Raw genomic sequence first — 19453 nt, 5'->3', positions numbered from 1 at the left:
TAGGGAATTAACTAAATTGATTTATTTCATGGCACACCAGGATTTGTGTTTTATTTACATGCTATTTATTGCAAAACATCAGCAAAATGTACAATTTGAGAAAACTGCAAACATTTGTCATTGCAAAAAAAAAAAAAAACTAGTTTCCTTTTCAATAGTATTTTAATATTTGTACAATTATTTAGAATTAATTTTAAAAAAAAGATTGTTTATTTACCTATACAAAAGCTTCAAATAATAGGTGAAGTTAGCTTACATTATAAAACCAAAACACATCGGACTGAAATATATTTTTGCATTTTTCTTTATTAAATTTATGGCACTTAATTTAATAGCAGAAATAATAATAATAATAGGGCTCACAATCAGATGCAATATCACTTTCCAACTGTCACATTTCTTGAACAAGGCCTTTATCATTTACTCAAAACTGAGGCAGACCTCATCATGATTTTTTATTTTGTATTACAACACTATCACAGATGTATCAGCCCTGTAAGCTTGCTGTTACTTTCCTTTGTATTCAGTAAGTTAAATTGCAGTTTCACTGTGCTGTCAAGTAGACAAGTGTAACAGCATGCCGCTGGAAAATGTCTGACATTTATGTTTAATGTGGTTGATCCAGCAAAGAAAAATCCTTCCATTTAGCATTATCCTTCCATTTTTTATTTTTAATTTTTTTTACAAAAAGCTAATGTTGAACATACTGCATGACATTACCAAAAGTATTACAAACTATAAAAGAAAAAGTGTGAACTAATAATCACATTTCTCAAGAGCTGTAGGGAATAACAAAATAAAATAAAACTAGCATTACATTGCAGCACCTTTAAACATGTAACAAAAAACAGTGCTTTGTGTACACCAAAAATTACTTACTGAATTTTACTATTACCAATGTTTGTGGAAAAATACATATATATGTACACACACAAAGGCACACACGCAGGGGGGGAAAAAAGGAACTCAAGCATTTAGGCATCTGAAAACTGAGTTTCGGTGTTCCAAAAAAATCATAAAACACCATGTAACAATGTTCACAGATTTTACATCATCCACATGCTTTATCACTAAACAAAAAATGACAGGCTCTAAAAAAAAGTAAATTAAATACTTCATTGCTTTATAATAAAGTAAATGCAATCAATGCATGACATGACGTGGCATGTTAAATCAAGTATCATTATTCAGCATTAAAATAACTGTACCAGTTTACAGGTACTAATCTATCCTTTAAATGTTTACAGTGTGATGCTGCAGCAAATTTATAATCAGATCCAGCTGATAAGAGTATTACTATGAGTGACATGAATATCCACAGAATGCAAAAGAATACAGATATGCTTTGGAGCAATATCTCCAAAGTTAACTTCCACCCCATTTCCCATTTCCTTGTATGTCCAGTCTTAAGATAAGTACATTTGAAACTTGACATTACCCTTTCAGAAACATTACATTAAATGAAATAAATTTAATAAGGAGTCATAATTACAGGCTTCATCTAACAGAAAGCTAAGCTTTGGTTATATAAAGTGCAGTTCAATAATATGCCAATTAATCACAATATTGTTGATACATCTAATTTGTGCATCTCAATTTCCTTGCAAATTCTAAAAATATTCAGGTTTTACAGTTTGCTTAACAGCAGGCTCAGTTAAGAAAAAAAATTCCTTTTAAGTAAATTTCAGTTCTAAGTACCTCTGTACCATCCACCTTTGTGTACTACACTTCTAAACTGCCTGGCACCATTTAACCCCTTGGACGTTCCATAATTTGCACAATTGCATTTGTATCCCACTACTTGAAATGCCTAAACTCTTGACAAAACAGTCCCCTGACCTCTTCAAATCTCTTATACTTTTTGTTGTATGAAGTTTTCAAGTTTTATTATGATACAAGCAGTACATTCCATCACTCTCATAGCAACTTCTGAAGTAAACCTATCATTGGGAATCTGTGGAAAAGGAAGTAAGTCAGGATACCTAGTTTTTAAGCTGTCTACTCCATAAGCCTCCAACGTCTGAACATCATTTGAAAGTCCTTCAAGTTGCTGACTGTATTCCTCTATTTTTTGTGCAAGAGCTGCTGGTTTTATGTCTTTGTCTGACTTGCCCTTCACAGCGTAGTCAGCTGCAATCAAGGCTAGCTTAGTAGAAAGGTAGCACTTAAAGCACACCCATTCATTGGCATTTTTATGGAGGTCATTTCGTGCAGCTGAAAAGTTGGCTCGGGCCTGCCTAAGCCATCGACGTGCCTCCACAGGATTGCCAACAGACCTGAATGTAGGCGGGACGAAAAAGCGCTGGGAGTAGGACGGCCCTGTGGAGGAGGGACACTTCTCTTTGTACTGCTGCCTTTCAGATTTGTGGCTTGTGGCTTCCTGATTCCATGAAGTGTAAAATCTCTGAAATGAAAATTTATCTGACTGGAATCGCGAGGCAGAAGATGAAAACGGTCTCCTTGAGGCTCTGTCCATATTTTGATCCATAAAGGCCTGTTTTTCCATCCTGTTAATCTCATTCTGTAAATGTTTGAAAACCTCATTAGCTATATCAAGATTCTCTGCATTTTTATCTGGATGCCATTTAAGATACAGCCTCCTAATAATCTTTTTTCTTTCAGATTCTGGAAGCTTCCAAGCCTGTTCAATCACAGATGTCACTTCTCTTAATATTTCTGGCAATGAGTTTGACTTTATCTTTTTTGGAGAGTGGTGTTTTGAAGACATTGTTTTGTGGCTCTCTCTACCAGTGAAGATAGGTGGAATTGCCCTTGGTCCATGTGCTGGAAATTCTGTAGGACTGGTTGGGGTCGAAGGTGTGCTATCCCTGCCTTGAGAACTTTCCTCTGGTCTGGAAAATTTGTACAAGTCAAGGGAGCTCACTATTTTGTATTCACTATATCCAATATCAATCTGGTAAATCTTCCCTAGAAAACTGTGGCTTTCATCATCTTCTCTTTCTACTTCTTGCACAATGATTGCATAGGTGTAAGTAGGCTGATATGATCCATATATATCACCACCTTCAGAGTCAACAAGGTAACCAACGTATTCACCAGGATAAAATACGTTCATCGGATCCATTAGAAGTGTATAGTGAATTTCAGCTGGTATAGGAGTGCCAGGTGTTGGTAGTTCAAGTTTTGATGGCTCAGAAGAGTCGTACTTCACTCCTAAGCTGTCAAGCTTCTCACTGATGCGATAAATATCGTTGCAACCCAGCATGGCAATTAAATATGAGGTATCAGAAATCAGGTTGTCAGTTGCAGATTTTAAGGTCATGGCTAATGCTAATAGGAAATTTATGTCCTTGCTGTCAGAATGCTGTATGTAAAGCAATATTACTGCATTTCCATATCTCTTCAAGAAAGCAAATGTTTCACTTTTGCTGTGGGGAATAGGAGCAAACCCTTTAACTCTTAATGTTGTTTGCAACTTCTCGAAACAGGAAACTTTCAAACCTTCTCGCAAAGCTTTGCAAAGTCTTATTGCTTTTTCTTCATTAGCCAGAAATGCATTGTCATTTTCATGCTTCATAATCCTAATGAGTCCTGTGATGAACTGCTCAGACGACAACAGTAACTGTAACCTTCCCTGCAAAGAACATAATGCTCCAAACTGACAAATTTTGGGAGACTCCTCATCTAACTGTTCTTCAAGTATACTGCTAAGTAAGCGAGGCCTCAGTTTCTGGGGGAATAACATGATCAATTTAGTGTGAAAGCCATGGTCTTTGCCTAAGTAACACTGGCTAAGATCAACAAGCATCTGCACACCAATGTTACCTTGGATTCTGCTTTTGTAGTGGGGTGCATCATCAAAAACTAAGATACTAGACTTTACCAACCTACCATCTTGACTGGGAAGGTAAAGGGCAAAATCTCTCATATTCTCAAGGTCATTCCTAACCTTTACAGAATCATTTTGGAGACTTTTGAACAGGCCTGAAACTACTCTTTTAACTGTGCGCATTTCATTAGGATCCAATTGCTTTCCTTCAGAGCTCTTATATATGCGACCTAGAACTTCAACATACTGCTTTGTTGAAATAATGTCTTCAGTACCCAAATGTTTAAATAGCTGGTGGAAAGTACCAAGTTCTAAAGGAAGTTTGTAAAGATAGGGTTTAAAGTCAGATTCATACTCAAGGTTTATCACGACCTCCTCAGGCTTAAGGAGCTTCCAACCTTCTTCCACCATTATAAAAGAAACTCCTCGAAGCTGAAAGCGGAATTCCCTCTTCTCGGTACTAAGAAACTCATAAATGCTTCTTAGGACCTTGGCCCGAGTTTTCACCATGTCCTCATCCAAAGTTGTTATGTTGCATATGTTCCTGCAGTTATTGATCACTTTGTCCAGAGGAGGGTCCAAATTAACATTCAGCATGGCTAACACTTGCTCAAGCTGTTCTTGTGCACCAAGACTACTCCCCTCTTGCTCTTTGATGCTTAAAGGTGTTGCTTTCTCAGGAAGAATAGGACATGACGTCCACAGCAACTGCAACACATCTGTCTGCTTGAATTTAGGGTTCACCTGTGCCCCATTGAATCGTATAAGAGGAAGAGTTCCATTAACCTCTTGATACTGAGGGTGAAATCTCACAAATTCTGCTGGAGCTCGTTCAGGGCAAAGAAAAGGAATTAAAGACAATTCTTTCAGAAAATTTCCTGAAAAAAGGTCAGTTCTTTCTTGAAATATATGATGAAGGAGAACATCGACAGTATTCTGTAGTGTTTCTTTAGACCAGTTTTCTGTATTTGCTCGCATGCTGATTTCCTTAGCAAACTGCAGTAATTGCTGCTGTGAAATGATGAATTTCAAACCAATATGTCGCAGAAAAGTTACCCATGATGGAAGGAACACAGCTTGATTTTTTGGTTTTGTAAGTTGCTCTAGCTTCTTAAAAAAATCTTGAGGTATAAAGAATTTTTCAGGCAGCATAACTTCAAAGACCTTTACAGTCCTGTCATAAAAGTATTTCGCAGGTTTTAACCTATTGCTTGCATCATGAATTATCAAAATGCTTTCAAGCTTTTCAAACAGCTGTTCTTTCATTTCTGAAGTTTCTTCAATGCTAGTTAGCCTATTCTTTAAGTAGATCAAATGTTCTAATTTTGCATCATAAGATAGAGTTTCAATTTTTGGCAAAAGATGTTTCAAGTACACTTCAAGATCATCCACAGAGACACAGCCAAGCAAAGTATACAAATCTTTCAAATGAACCTTCTCCTCAAGGAAAGCCGATGAAGTCGACTGTGTCCATCTGTCCACTTCTACTGATGGGATGCTTTTCGTGAGGACATAACAGGTCCCGTATTTTGCAATGCTGATGTATCGGCCACTGATTGATTTGTAACATGGAAGAGACTTTAAAATTTTAATGTCATCCTGAGATGTCAGATGACATAAGTTGCAATTGAAGTACATTAGGAGAGCCTCAAAGTCACTTTCTGCCAACTTTTCAGTCTTAAAGGTTGATGTCTGTACCATATATTGTATGGCTTTCAGAATGCTGGAGGGATTATCTATGTTTGCTGTACGTCCCGACAACAAAGGCACTAAAGCACTGTCTTTGGAGCAGATTTTGTTCAATGCCAGCTGAATACAGCCTGTTTTCATTAAAGCATGGAAGACTTTATCACTCTGAGCATTTGGAAAGACAGCTATGTGCATGATGCTGAGTGGCAGCAAAACATCACACTCTGGCACAACCAGATGATTGGCTGAGACTGTAAACTTTACACCTGGAAGCAAAGTCCAGTCCTTCAAAGTTTCAATAACACCATCGAATTTTGCTTGTGTATCTTCTTGCTCTTCCTTAATATTTAGAGATTCAGTGATAAAATGCCAAGCACTTTTAAGCCAAGATTCACTTGCAAAATTTTCCTTCCATTTCATACAATTCCTAGTTTTATATTCTCTAGGCAGCACAGATGATAACAATTCAGCAAAACTTTTGATATCGAAGACTTTAGCTACTTCACTGCTGAGCAGAATATTGTTGTATCTCAAATACAATGTGTTCATAAAGAGATCCTTGCGAGATGGAATCAGTTCATGGTATGTTGTCAAGAACTTTGGTCGCTTTGAATCAAAAACTTGCAAAACATTGTCAAGAGTAATGAGGAGTGGCAAACCCTCAATTTGGATTTCATTTTCTTCTGCATCTTTGAAACAGTAGTCAACCAGGAGTTTGAGGCTATGGAACAGTTTCAAATTTGTCTGCTGAAGACGACAGGGTAATTTTCCAATGTGGCAGTTAGAGTCTGGAAAAGAAAATGTCATCAAAAACAATCGGACATCAGCAGGTGTCACATAGGTGACAGGAATATCTGCATCCACCAAACAGTGGTAGAGATTTGCAGTCTCATCACAGTTATATACCAAATTAAATCCAATTTCTAAGAGCAAATGCTTCAGTCTGTAAACATTTTCAGCCACTGTCTTCCGTGTCGTGATGTTGTATTCTGTATTTTTGAGGTGCTGCAGTTCATCTTGCAACAAATTGTCAAAGAATGGTCTGCCTTTGTTCACAGTAGACATATTAACCCATGTGATGATAACAGCAGAATGCAAATCAGAACCATCAACATTTGGAGCTCTCATAACAGGTAAAAGACGCTTCAAATCTTCATAAATGCAACTGTAAACTGCTTTCACTAAGCAATACCAGTCTGGTTGAATATCAAGTCTATTAACTGGGAAAAAGGATAAAAACTTTTTCAAAGTGTCTTTCACAGCGTGAATAGGTGTGTTTTGCAGCACTGATACTGTAGGGTCAGTTCCTGGAAAATACCTCTTCTTCAGCTGAATGAGCAGCTCAACATAGGCTGGTGCTATCAGCGCTGTCATTAGACTACTGTTCCAGTCACTTCTTACTCCAACACCGTTATCGTCGCGCCACAGATTTCTTCTTGCAGAGTCCAGAGCAAAGTGCCCATTCACATGGAAAGGTAATCCAGTTTCTAATGATAAGGGTAAGAAACAGAATGCTCTGTGGGGCTTTTTGTAATTATGAGTAATGCAAGCTGCTACTCCACCACGAGGGAAAAGAGTAATGTCCTCATTCTTGTGGGCTGAAACCACACTTTTGGATACCTTTTCCATGGCAGAAAATCCGGACCTGTTACAAATTAACCAAGTGGTGAGATTTCCTTCAGAGTCTTCAGTATCCATTGTGTAAGTAATCTGCTGTACAGGTATTTCACTTAGCTGCCTCTTTTTAGTTACGCTGTCAATCACAGATGCATGGAATTGCTTTCGTTTCAGTCTGTCTCCATCAGTGATTTTGCCTTGTACAGAATACAGGACATTCAGTGCTCCTGTTGTTTTTTCTATCTCACAAATAGAAATCTTTTCCATATGGTTCAAAAACATTAGGAGTTCTGCCCCATCTGTACGCAGCTTATCCAAAAGATTTTGGACCATTCTATCTGAGCACGGAACTGATGAAATTTCTGATACTTTTGCCATTTCTCCATTTCGAAGAGGAAACCTAAACATCGTACAATTATCCAGTTTAAAGTGATTTCCTAAGTAGAGATCTAGTACATCTGAGAACTGTGTTCTGAAATCTGCATCTAAATCTCTAAACATGCGGCCAGGACTTGTTGATGTTGAACCTGGTGCATATCTTGCATGAGGATCAAAAATGCAAAGTATATCATTGCCAGACAGGAAAGAAGGGCAATCAGTAATGTGATAAACAGAATTGAAACCTATACCATACTGTCCAGTTTTACAGGGATTTCCTACTTTTGTACCTTTTCCAAGGTTCTGGATTCCCCGAATATCATCTTCTGTAAAAGGCTGATTGTTGTAAACACACAGTGCTGGTCCTTGAAGTGGTGCCCATTTCTCATCAAATATTCTATCAGCTGGATGCTGTCTAGGATCAAACACAAAGCAGATCTCTGTAGCTTTTGCATCATCTGCATTCTGAAGGAGCTCTTTCAGCATTTCCTTTTCTGAAGGGTAAGCATTCAAAATACTTTTAATTCTACTAGTCAATTTTTCTTTCTGACCAAATTCTGTTCCAAGGGTAGTAAAACAGATATTTGATGCATATCTTTCTAAAGCTTTATGGCGTTTTGGTATTGCTCCAAGCTTCACTGCAACTTCTCTTGGAATATCACCATGACAATATTTAACAGTTGTGTCTTTGACTTTTATCCACGGGCAGTCATTGTAACACAAAGATTTTGCAGGTAGAAGTGCAAGACGAGTATCTGGCAACAAAATCTCACCATACTTTTTCTCACAAAATTCCTGCTTCTTTTCTCTAATGAGGCCCCATATTCCTTCACTAATTATTCTCCTGCAGAGCTGAAAGTTGTCTTCTGTTAGTTGTTTGGTCCCTCTCTCCTGATTTATTAATTCCAGAACTACAGCGAAGTCTTCAACTGTGAAAGCCTGTCTTACACCCACACTTTCAAACAGCTCACGGAAACTATTTTTGTATTTGTTAGGCAACTGATAGAGATAGGGAGCTGCTTCAAAATTCAAATGAAAAGACACTTTTGATGGATCAGCATACACATTCTCAACCAAAATAAAACTACAGTTTGTTAGCTGTTCAATTATCATGGCTTTTGTTGATTCACTCTCTAACATCGCTTCATGCAGATACTTGTAACAAGCATTAGTGATATTTTCTTGATACAACGTGATTCCATCAAATGACTTTGCAACTTCTTCTAACTGATTTATGACTAAATTAACAGCTGGCTTCTTAAGTAAACCCAAAAATTCTTTGACGGCTAATGACAAAGTACCACAACCTTTAAATGAGTGGGAGTTTTCATTAAGAATTGGTTGTGTGAGGCAAACTATATCTTGATGATCAGCAGTGAAAAGATCATTTGCTGAAAACATCGCTTCAGGCTGAAAATCAGTGCCTTTCCAGTGCAGTGAGAAGCCTGCTGGTTTGCTAAGGAAAGGAAGGAAAGGGATGTTTTGACATTTTCCAGCAAATTCTTTAGCTCTTGGATCTATACATTTTAATTTTTCATCAATAAGACTCAATATAATGCTGCTCCTGAGACAAGCTGCAGCATGATCAGTCTTGTTAATTTCAGCTACTGACTCTGCACGTTCAATCAGATCTTCCCATAAAATATCATCTTTAGCCATTCCCAACTGCACAAGTTTAACCAAAATAACAGGGTTAAGATAATCCTGAGTGGTACCATAAGGAAATCTTCCATCCTTAGCATCATACAACTTTGCAACTCTTCCTTCAGGGTGGATGAGTCTTGATGGTGTAACTAATGAATGTCCATCCAATGAACAGGGAATACATGGAGTAGCACGAAGAATTCCTGAGAACTCCTCAAGTTTTTCATTGAGAACATAACGCATCAAAGGATCACGTAGTTCTGCATCAATCTCCTGAATGTTAGGAAAAAATACCTCAGAAAAGAACTGTTTCTCAGAGAAAGTGTTCTCCAATAATATGTATTTGCATCCTGCTTCTTCAAAACCTGTCTTTACCCAGGATGGAAGATCTACAGCACACAGATTTTTGGAACCAGTTTTTTTAAGGTACTTCAGAAAGATCTTGAAGGCTGACGGCCCAACATCTGGCCGTTTCAGTATGGAGTCATCTAAAAACCTGACATTCTTCATGGAAACCCAAGATGACCCATCAGAAAACACTTTGATCCCTTCTTTGCTTTTCATATGAGCTATGTCCTCATAAAACCCCTGACAAATAACAGAAAAATCATCGTGAACTGAATCAGGATCTGGCCACACTGCACAGTAACTGTAGTCAACTAGCTCGCCATTGATTGCCATGTCACGTAAAACACAAAGGGCTTCTATGTAGGCTTTTACAATAACATGCCTCATGAATACTGTATTCCATCTTCCTTTTGTGTCTGTTTTCCAGATCTCTTTCCGATTTGAAGTAACTGCAAAGCAGCCATTTATGTGGAGAGGTAAGCCTGTTTTTATTCGCAGAGGTAAATAGCAGAATACTTCACCTATGTTGTTGCAATTGGGTTTCACAATCCATTTTTGATCCTGGGTTTCAGACAGCAACACTCCTACACCACCACAGGGAACTAGGCCTAGTCTTCGTCCACTTTCATGCAAAGAAAATTTCAAAGCATCACCAACATCCATGCAAGAACATATAAGCCATGTTGTTGAATCTACTGTTTTCTGTGGCAATTCATCACCTGATCTTTTCGTCTGTCCTGATTTAGCCATTTCAAAGAAAGCAGCTGGATCCTCTTCAGTACCTCTGAAAAGTGGAGACTGTAAATCAGCAATCCGCCTAAACACATGGTGAAATTCTTCTACTACTATCTGCAGGATGCACGATGACTTTGGTGTTTCAGTGGGAAGCTTTTTAGTACTGCTGCTGCAAACCTTCATAACTTTAGCTGCTTCCTTTAAAACACTTACATTTGGTGCAGTCAAGGCTTTGGAAGTACAGAGATTTTTTCTGATAGTGACGACATCTTGTGCCATGCCAGGATCATCTGCTTCAATTTTCAAGTATTTCAAAACCATTGAATTTACACTCTGAGCAAATATTATCAGTCTATGACCACAAATGCTAAATTCATCCACAAGAGAGTAAATGTCTGCTGTATTGTAAGATGCACTGCTGACTTCACTCACTTTAGCTTCCTGCTGAGTCCTAAAGGACAGCCTGAAAAGTGTTCCTTTGTAGCTATAGGGAGATTCTACTGTGGCAGCTGTCAGTGGCAGCTGGCAACCAAAAACTCCTATAAACGGCTTAAACTGATTTGGAAATTTTCGCAGTCTCTTCTGTTGCTTACTCCAGTTGATTTTGATGCCAGGGTTAGATTTATCTCTGATATGCTTACTTATATGGTTGACATTTGGATCAAACATGATCATGAACTCCCGGCTCAAAATAATAGGAACATCAGTGATATGATAAACAGAATTGAATCCCAGTCCAAATTTTCCTACTTTGTCAACTTCACTCCTTTTTAGAGACTCTCCTAATCGAGTTATATTTAGGAAATCAGAGTCGGAAAACTCAGAATTATTGAATGACCACAAAGCTGGACCATGACATGCTGCCATTCCTGGATCCAGAAGGTTCTCTCTTATATCCATGTTTCTCCTCATGTCAATCAGAAAATTGCATTCTGTTGCATTAGCATCATCAGCATTTTGAAGAAGCTCCTTAAAGATATCTGAAATGGAAGGGTATTCTTCCAATATGTTTTTAATTCTCACAGTCAGAGGCTCTCTTTGCCCAGATTGCTCAAACCCCATATTTTCTGGATTAATCAGTCTTGTGCTAAGGCACGGGACATTTAACCACTCAGCGGTTTTCATTGGTATGTCTTCATGCACCAAAATTATGGGTTCAACAGAATCCTCAAGCAAATCGTTTAAGTCATCAACTTTGATGTCACAGTAACAGCACTCATGAATTGGCTTCATTGCAAGTTTGTAAGGAAGTTTGCCACTGTACAGCGGCATGGGCGTATGCAGACTCGCAGGGATCTGATTGCTGTACAGCCATCTTATGATGCTCAACATGATGTGAAGGCTTTGCTTGCTCTCTTGTTCCGAGAGAGACTGCTCACTCTTCAGATATATCTTCTGAATGACCATGGAAACATGGTCTGGAGTTAACTCCTCAATTGAACCACAACCTTTAAACAACTGGTGAAATTTTGCCATAGTTTTTGGAACATAATGTAGATAAGGTTGGAGATCAAGATCAGGAACTGATTTTATAACTGCTTGTGTTAGGGAACAAAATGTTTTACCTGTCCAAACCCAGGGAAATTTCAGAGCTTTAAAAGCTTCTTTGCCTTCTTCTAGATGATCATGCATAAATCCATAAATCTCAAGCAAGATATGCTGAAATTGATAGTAGTCCTCATCACTGAAGGTTTTAGAACTATGCCAATCAACTACCACCTTGAAATGTTTCAAGACTGCTTTTATGCTGGGCTTGGTGGGGATGCCGAGTGCTTTTTCTATATCCAACAGTACATTTTCCACAAGAGGAACTGAGGAACCAACTAAAATTGCATGTGATATATCACACATTTCTGGTGGTGAACACAGATTACAGTGATCTCCTTTCCAAACTAAGGACCCTGGATAATTTGGGGGCCTCTCCTTACTTGCAGGAATCCATTTTATCTTTTTCATTACAGCTTTTGTTTCAGATGATTGAAGCAGCATATGGTTTTTGTTCAAAATCGTCAAGAGAGTTCTAGCTTTTCTTAACAGCAAATCATGATTGGTGTTAGAGTCAGCATGCAAACTTTCAATTTTTTTTGCCACTCTCAAGATATCACCTTCCTCAAGATGGGCTTCATTTTTTAAGCCTATCTGTCTCAGGGAATGAAGAATATCTGAGGATGTAAAAATAACAGGGGGGAAGCAGCTTTCCCCCTCAGCATAAAACAAATGTTGCAGAAGTTCTACCTCAGGATCAAAGAGTTCATTTGCTGACATTATCTTTTCTGGTGAGATCTGAATAAATTTCAGTGGTGTCAGCCAATCTATCACATCTGTATTCTCATTTTTCAGAAAAGTGAGATTTTCAAGAACCCATTGCATTATTTGTGCTGTTTCATCATATGAATAAAAATCATTTCTTATGTCTTCTATGACAAACTTCAAGCAGTCTGTGCTCTTCAGCTGTTCTATTTTCAGCAAATTAGCTAAGCGAATAGTTGCTTCATCACTGCTGTCAATTATTGGAACAGAAAACCTTAGACCAGGAGGAATTTTGGCAGTGTGGTGTAATACCTTACTCCCTTTTAGCCCAGTAAAAACAGGGACACTTTCATCAGATGATTTTTCAATTTTTTTAAATATTAGCAATTCCTGAATAATTCTCTTCTCTTTTTCATTTGCATCTGTTAAACTAGCTAAGAATGCCCTAAGAGCATCTTTATGTGTTGGTGGGAATGACGCGACCTGATTGCATAGTTTCTGTAAAGACATTTTTTCCATTATTTGTAAAACAGCACTTGGCAATGGTGGATGCACATATTTTTTTATAAGTGGATGTTGGATAGAAATATCCAGCTTCTTAAGTACAACTCCACCAATTCTCTGAATAATATCAGCTAAATATTCTGGGAGCTGAGTCTCAGATTCATCTTCCAGAATGATGGGTGATGGATTCCTAAATCTAACCAGTTCCACTGATGTTTGATTTTCCTCCAGCAGCGTCTTGGGGATAAGAGGCATTTCATCAAACACACTCAAGTCATCAGAAAAATGTATATATAGATTCTTCCAGACCATCTTCAGCCAGGAAACTGATGGGTGATTTTTTTCTTCCAAGCCTGGATACCACTGTACAACCACATCTCTCCCAGGCCACACGCTGTTCATAACTTCTTTAATGAGCCGGGCAAATCTTTCTGGGTTCAGAAGCTGCAGCTGAGTGCATGGCCTCCCTGAAATTACAGCAAAAGGGAAAAGCTGTGAGAATCACAGAGCAGAGTTACTTGCAAATGGCTTCAGGGGGCAAAGCAAAAGGAAAACAAGGAAAAAAAAGTCTAATCTGTGCCCTGTCTTTTGTGGAAAAAAAAAAAATTTGTTAAATAGGAGTGCAGATACCAGCTTCCTTTGCTTTCAGGAGTTAATAAAAAGCAAATACATTCCATATTAGTATGAAAATATAAACAAATTGAAAATTACCAGTATGTTATTACATTTGTTAGTTTAGCACAAAAGTTCTCAGGCATACATAGCAACTAGAGATTCATAACTGAACTACAAACATTTTTTTTGTTTAGTTGATTTTTTACCCTACTTATGTACCTAGTGGTAAATAAAAACCTAATCCTTTATTTTTCTATAATTGCAAATGTTCAAATAGATTTGAAATATTTTTTATTAGATATAACAAAGTTGTTCAGGTGCAGCTGATCTTACAAGTAAAACTGACAAACTAGACTCAGGCAGGAAGTGCTGAAACTACGTCTATATGTTTTTATTCTTATTGAAGTTCTCACTAAAAGAAATATGTATTTACACTCATGTCTTAATTATCATTAGGAAAGTTTATACTTAAAAACTACAGAACTTCTGGGGGTAAAATAGCACAGAATAAAAAAATACCACTACCTCCCAACACATCAGAAATAATGACAGAAGTGAAAGAAAGACATCTATTTGTGTTTCAGATCTCTCATCACACATCTAGATAACATTGCCTTTTTCTTGAAGGCAAAATAAAGATTAAGAGCAGTTATAGGCATCCTTCAGAAAAAACATTTTTTCTTTCACCTCATGCCTAGAGAGCTTCAGATTGTGATTGCTCTATTGAAAACAGGTAAATACATGAGCTGTGTGCAAGTCAGGAAAACTTGCAAAGGGGCCTAAAAAAGAATCTACTTAAAAGCTAAATATAAATCCCGTTTTTTTAATTTGAGAAAAGAAGTTTAAAATACTGGTTTTAAAAATATACAGGTAATCTTAAAATAATGGAAATCTTCCTGCATGTAAAATTATTAAATATATATAAATAAACCAATGAAAATACTGATATGTCCATGTAACATAATTAGATCAAAATGCATTTTTCCCTCAGATGTATTTAGAAATCTCTTTATAATTACGTTAGGTTACTATCTCTTGGCAGCACTATTTGGCAAGGTTTTTTTACAAGAAAACTGGGGTAATAAGAAAAGCTAACCATCAAATTCACACAGATGTCAAGCTTCAATCCAAACCAGTACATTTTCAGTTAATAACCATACCTGAAAATCCCCAGAGAAGCTGTTGGGCTAGAATGTAATCAAATCCATTTTTAGAAAACATCCTGTGAGCTGCTTATTAATACACTAAGTATAGAAACAGTTACTAACTAGACAAATACAGTTCACATTTTAGGAGAGTAAAAGTCAGATGTTTGTCTTTGAACAACACAACAAAAACAACAGCACCCCATCTCAAAGAAATAATATTAAAAGTTTCTATTTCTGCAACTGTATCAGAAATCTCTCTGATGTGATTTCTACAGCTATATAAATAAAATTCTTGACTGATTAAGATTTCTAAACCTGTCAAAACCCCCTCTAATATTTATTATTTATAGTAACATACAATTTTTATGGTAGTGCAGTTGTACAGTTATGCAAAATCACTCAATGAAGAATAATTTAGGAAGAGGAAGAATGAAAAGTAGGACACCTGAATCTTGTGAAGGATTATCTAATAGTATTTACTAATTTCAAGAACATTTAGAAGAATACTCGCTATATTTATTTACAAAAATATGTTTTAATGAATGAGAGGCATACTACAAAGAATAAGTGCCTAGAAAAATATCATCCAAGGAATCTACCAGAATAAAAGAGAAACAAAAGGAAGACTTAAGTATGACCTAAAAATCTCCCCAATAACTAAAACGACTAGAAATACTTCATTGCAGTTCTGTGACCAAGCCTGCAAGGAAAGGAAAGGACTCAGCAAGGGACTAGTTTAATAATTTAAGGGGGTTTTGCTGTTTATGTCACATCTGCATTTTCTGTTTAAGATGTTTTCAAGCATATACTGTATTTTGTTTTGGTTGTTCTGCTCTGTGTTTTAATTTAAGCCTGCTTTTAGATTGCTTTGTGACATTCACTTGGAGGAAATTGTCTAGGAAAGAACATCTCAAAAATCCATTCAAGTTTTCACCACACAGAATATGCATTTTTCAATACTAACATTGCTGTCTTACATAAAATCTTCATCCATCTAATCTCACTGTGGTTGTCTTGATACCTATATATACCCATTCCTTAAAAGGTACTATTAAACAATAGCTCCTTATAGTTCTATCCTAGATCATCAGTATTCCCTGTTTGAATACACAATTTAAAGTAGCCATTACTTTCAACACTTTACATTCTGTTTTCAAACAGTACTGAGGGAAATTAACAGTAGACAAAAAAAATTAAACCAAGCATATTCTACTGCATTAACAGACACAATATCCATAATCTAATATACTGATAGGACTTTAAAAATTCTCCTTTTTAAAATAAAGGTTTTGTTCATAATAATTTCAAACTTGATGTTCTTCATATTCAATTAAAGTCACAGATTTTATATATTCAATACATTTTATATTAAATATTTACACTATGCAAAAAGTCACTCAATTATTCTTATTTTTTCATAAATGCTTAGCCATACTTCAAAAATGTATCACCTTGCCTCAGGACTATGTTACTTTTCTTTTGTTTTTGATAATGAAGCAATGATCAAAACATGGAGACAGGAACTTTAGAACTCAACAAAAATAATAATAAAGAGGAAAGATTTAAGGGATTGAAGGGGAAAAAAGGTCAAAACACAGAAGAAGTGGAGACTAAATGACTGAAGACCATGAGGATATAAAGGATATAAAGAAAAGCAAATCAAGACTGTGAGTAATAGTGTTCTACACTTGGTTTAAACATCTTCAGTCCAAGAAAGAATTTGATGAATTAAGTAATTTTAAAAAAGAGGCAAGAATCTGTTCTTGAAAAGTACATTTTCTAGACACTGAAGAACAGCTTATGTTTAAGTATTATATGGTAAGTTAACAAATGACTTGGTTTCTGAATTGTGTTTAAGTGAAAATACTTCTGCGATTTAGGCTTCAAATTTATCAATCAAATGGTAAACACAAGGGTGAAAAGTTAAGTGCAGACAAACTCTGAGAAGAAACAAACTCCTTCACCATGTCTTTTGATCATGATTGGGAGTATTTCAGTAGGACCACAATGACATAACCATAAACCATGAATTAAGAGTCAGGAAATACATGATGAAATTATTTGATCTACAGCATGCTTGAGGCTAGCTACTCAAACTGATTTAATCTGTTTTAAAACAAATGTATTAGAAGTGATCACCTGCAATTGTGAATTAAAAGATGATCCACAATACTAAAACCACAACACAGCTATTGCATATGCAAATACTATAAATACAAAACAGAAATAAGACAGTCTTAGGTGGAAGAATACTATTTGAACAAAATTCTTCACCCTTGAATACATTTTACTAAACTAGTATCTATTATTTTAACACAAATTTTGATCCTTCTTCCTTTGCCTTTTTGTTCGTTTCAAATTTTCATTTGTGCCATTTCCAATTCAGACAAGTCTACCACACCTTAATGGGTTTTTTTAAGATGACTGTCTTATTTATGGGAACTCAACTTCAAGAGACATTACTTTAAACTTGGGTTTAGCCAAGTCTGTTTGAACCATTAGATGTTCTATAAGAGAATACAAAAGACATTACCTCGACTTTTGGCAGCTTCTTTCAAAGCAGCAAGGACCTCAGGCTTCAGGTCATCAGAGAGTAACCTTCCCTCCAGGCCAGGAAAGAGTGATCTAGCACACCATGAAAAAAAGAGAAAAAGAAAAAAAAAAAGGCCCCCACACTTTAGCAAAGCCTCATTTACTTATGCAACTCTATAGACATTACTAGCATGGTAAGCATCATTACATCAGTAGCATGCAATTATGTGTATATGCAGAGCAGGGTTTCCAGTGGGCATTTTCTAACAAATAAAAAAGCTTTATATTTAGAAGTAGAGAGTAATAAGAAGGTAATTTTTCCAACTACTCTTCTTTTCAAAACAAATCTAAGCAAGATTCTTTGATAGAAAAACTGGGATTAGAAAAACTATTTTCACCTATTTTTACTCTAACAAAAAAAAAGTTAAAATAGCAACTATCATTTTATGTCTCTTAGAATTGTATTTGAAGAGTTTACATAAAATACAACACATAATTCTAGAATGTCACACAGATCTGTGGATCTGAAAATATCTACGGATTTCAGAAGATCTGCAGTCAATACTTAAAATTATTGTGCCAAGAGTCAGTCTCATCCTCCCCTTCTCTTACTTTGGCACTTAAAATTAAATCAGTTTTCAGGGCTTTGGTCTTTGTGAAATAAAAAATAAATATCCAGTTTAATTCTAATCGCAGCTATGTTCATTAGACATAAACTAACACAAAATCTTGTTCTTCCACAGTTAGCAGAAAGAAAATTTCTAAAAGTTTATTTTACCTTCTTAGCAGGCTCCAATTTTGAATAAGAGCCAATCTCCTAAATTGAAAGGGTTTTGAAACACTTAGAATACATAATTAATCATACTTAAAACATTAAAGATACTTGATGGAGGCAAGAATAGAGGCAAAGAAAGAATTACTATTTCAAATTTGTTTCATCACAGCTAGCAAGAAGATCTATGCCTGTTATAATATGCAATTGTATGAGTTTTGCAAACTAATCAAAAGGCCCATTACCAATGGAACATGAACTGAATAAGAAATACTGGTATCCTTAAGTTTCAAAATAAGTATCTTGTGACTAGTCTGAAGCAGGGCTCTAATTTGTTAGTCTCATCATGGGAATGTTTTCTCTTAGTATATTGGCTTAACTTCTGGAAGGATTAACAAAGTTAAAGAACAACAGAAGATAAACCATCTCAAAATAATGCTAAAACGCTTTTTTTTTTTTTTTTAAAGACAACAGAATCATAGGCTCTGAGTAGCTTTAATCCTGTGATAAATAACCTGAATTGTTTAGAGCAAGAAAAGATCATGGGTTTATGATTATGGGCTAAAATTTATGGAGTTCCTGGAGTGGGTCAAGCAGAGGGCTACAAAGATGATTAAGGCATTGGAACATCTCTCTTATGAGGAAAGGCTGAGGGAGCTGAAATGGAACCTACTTCATCCACGTCTAAATGATCTGAAGGGAGGGTATCAAGAGGGTGGAGCCAGGCTCTTTTTTGTGCTGCTAAGGGTTCAGGCAATAGGACAAGAGCCAAGGGGCAGAGACAGATGCACAGGAAGTTCCAGCTGAACATGAGGAAAAACTTCTTTACTGTGCAATGACCTAGTACTGGAATGAGTACTGATTGCTCACTAGAGATACTCAAGAATCATCTGGACATGATCTTATGCCATGTGCTCTGGGACAGCCCTGCTTGATCAGGGAGGTTGGACCAGATAAACCCCTGTGGTACCTTTCAACCTGACCCATTCTGTGATTCTGAATTGATTTAGAATATAGCAGAAAAAGAACACCAGCAGGCTTGAAGATATGCAAATTGTTTTCAAGAAACATGGAAAGAAAAGTTACTTGCATCCAACTGCTTTTCTTTAAGACTGGCTGTCTATATGAATAATCAAAACAATTTACATAAGGACCTCACTTTAAGCACTTTTTACCTTAATACCTATATGGGCACACTCCAACCCACCTCTCCTTCCCTTTACAGAGCAGTAAAAGCAACAAAATATACGCCAAGTGTCACAGTCTCTCAGGTTGAGGGTCTGAAAATTAGTGGAATTCTGAGGCAAAATAAAAGGAGGGCTCATTGTAATCATACATAGAGGTAGAACTTTGTAAGGGGAAGCATTAAGACATCTGGTGTGTCTGAGTGATTTCAAGCCTTATGTCTTTAGTCATTGTGTGCAGAATGGT

General features: G+C 36.5%; 1 protein-coding gene across 4 annotated transcripts in view; it reads right to left on the bottom strand.

Annotated features, from left to right (window-relative positions):
- SACS (sacsin molecular chaperone) overlaps window positions 1-19453 on the bottom strand; it is a 52793-nt gene continuing 33340 nt past the window's right edge. For 3 of the 4 annotated variants that reach the window (XM_079298484.1, XM_079298483.1, XM_079298485.1), the window contains 2 exons: window positions 17252-17343; window positions 1-13422 (listed from right to left, as the gene is read on the bottom strand). In XM_079298484.1, the coding sequence (XP_079154610.1) occupies window positions 1853-13422; window positions 17252-17343 (11662 nt within the window). In that variant the 3' untranslated portion in view covers window positions 1-1852. Of the gene's footprint in view, window positions 13423-14730; window positions 14927-17251; window positions 17344-19453 lie in introns of those variants that run through there. The other variant, XM_079298486.1, reaches the window with a different exon arrangement.

The sequence above is a fragment of the Erithacus rubecula genome (genome assembly GCF_903797595.1).
Source record: "Erithacus rubecula genome assembly, chromosome: 1".
NCBI classification, from domain to species: domain Eukaryota; kingdom Metazoa; phylum Chordata; class Aves; order Passeriformes; family Muscicapidae; genus Erithacus; species Erithacus rubecula.
This window is presented reverse-complemented; position numbering and strand designations above follow the sequence as displayed.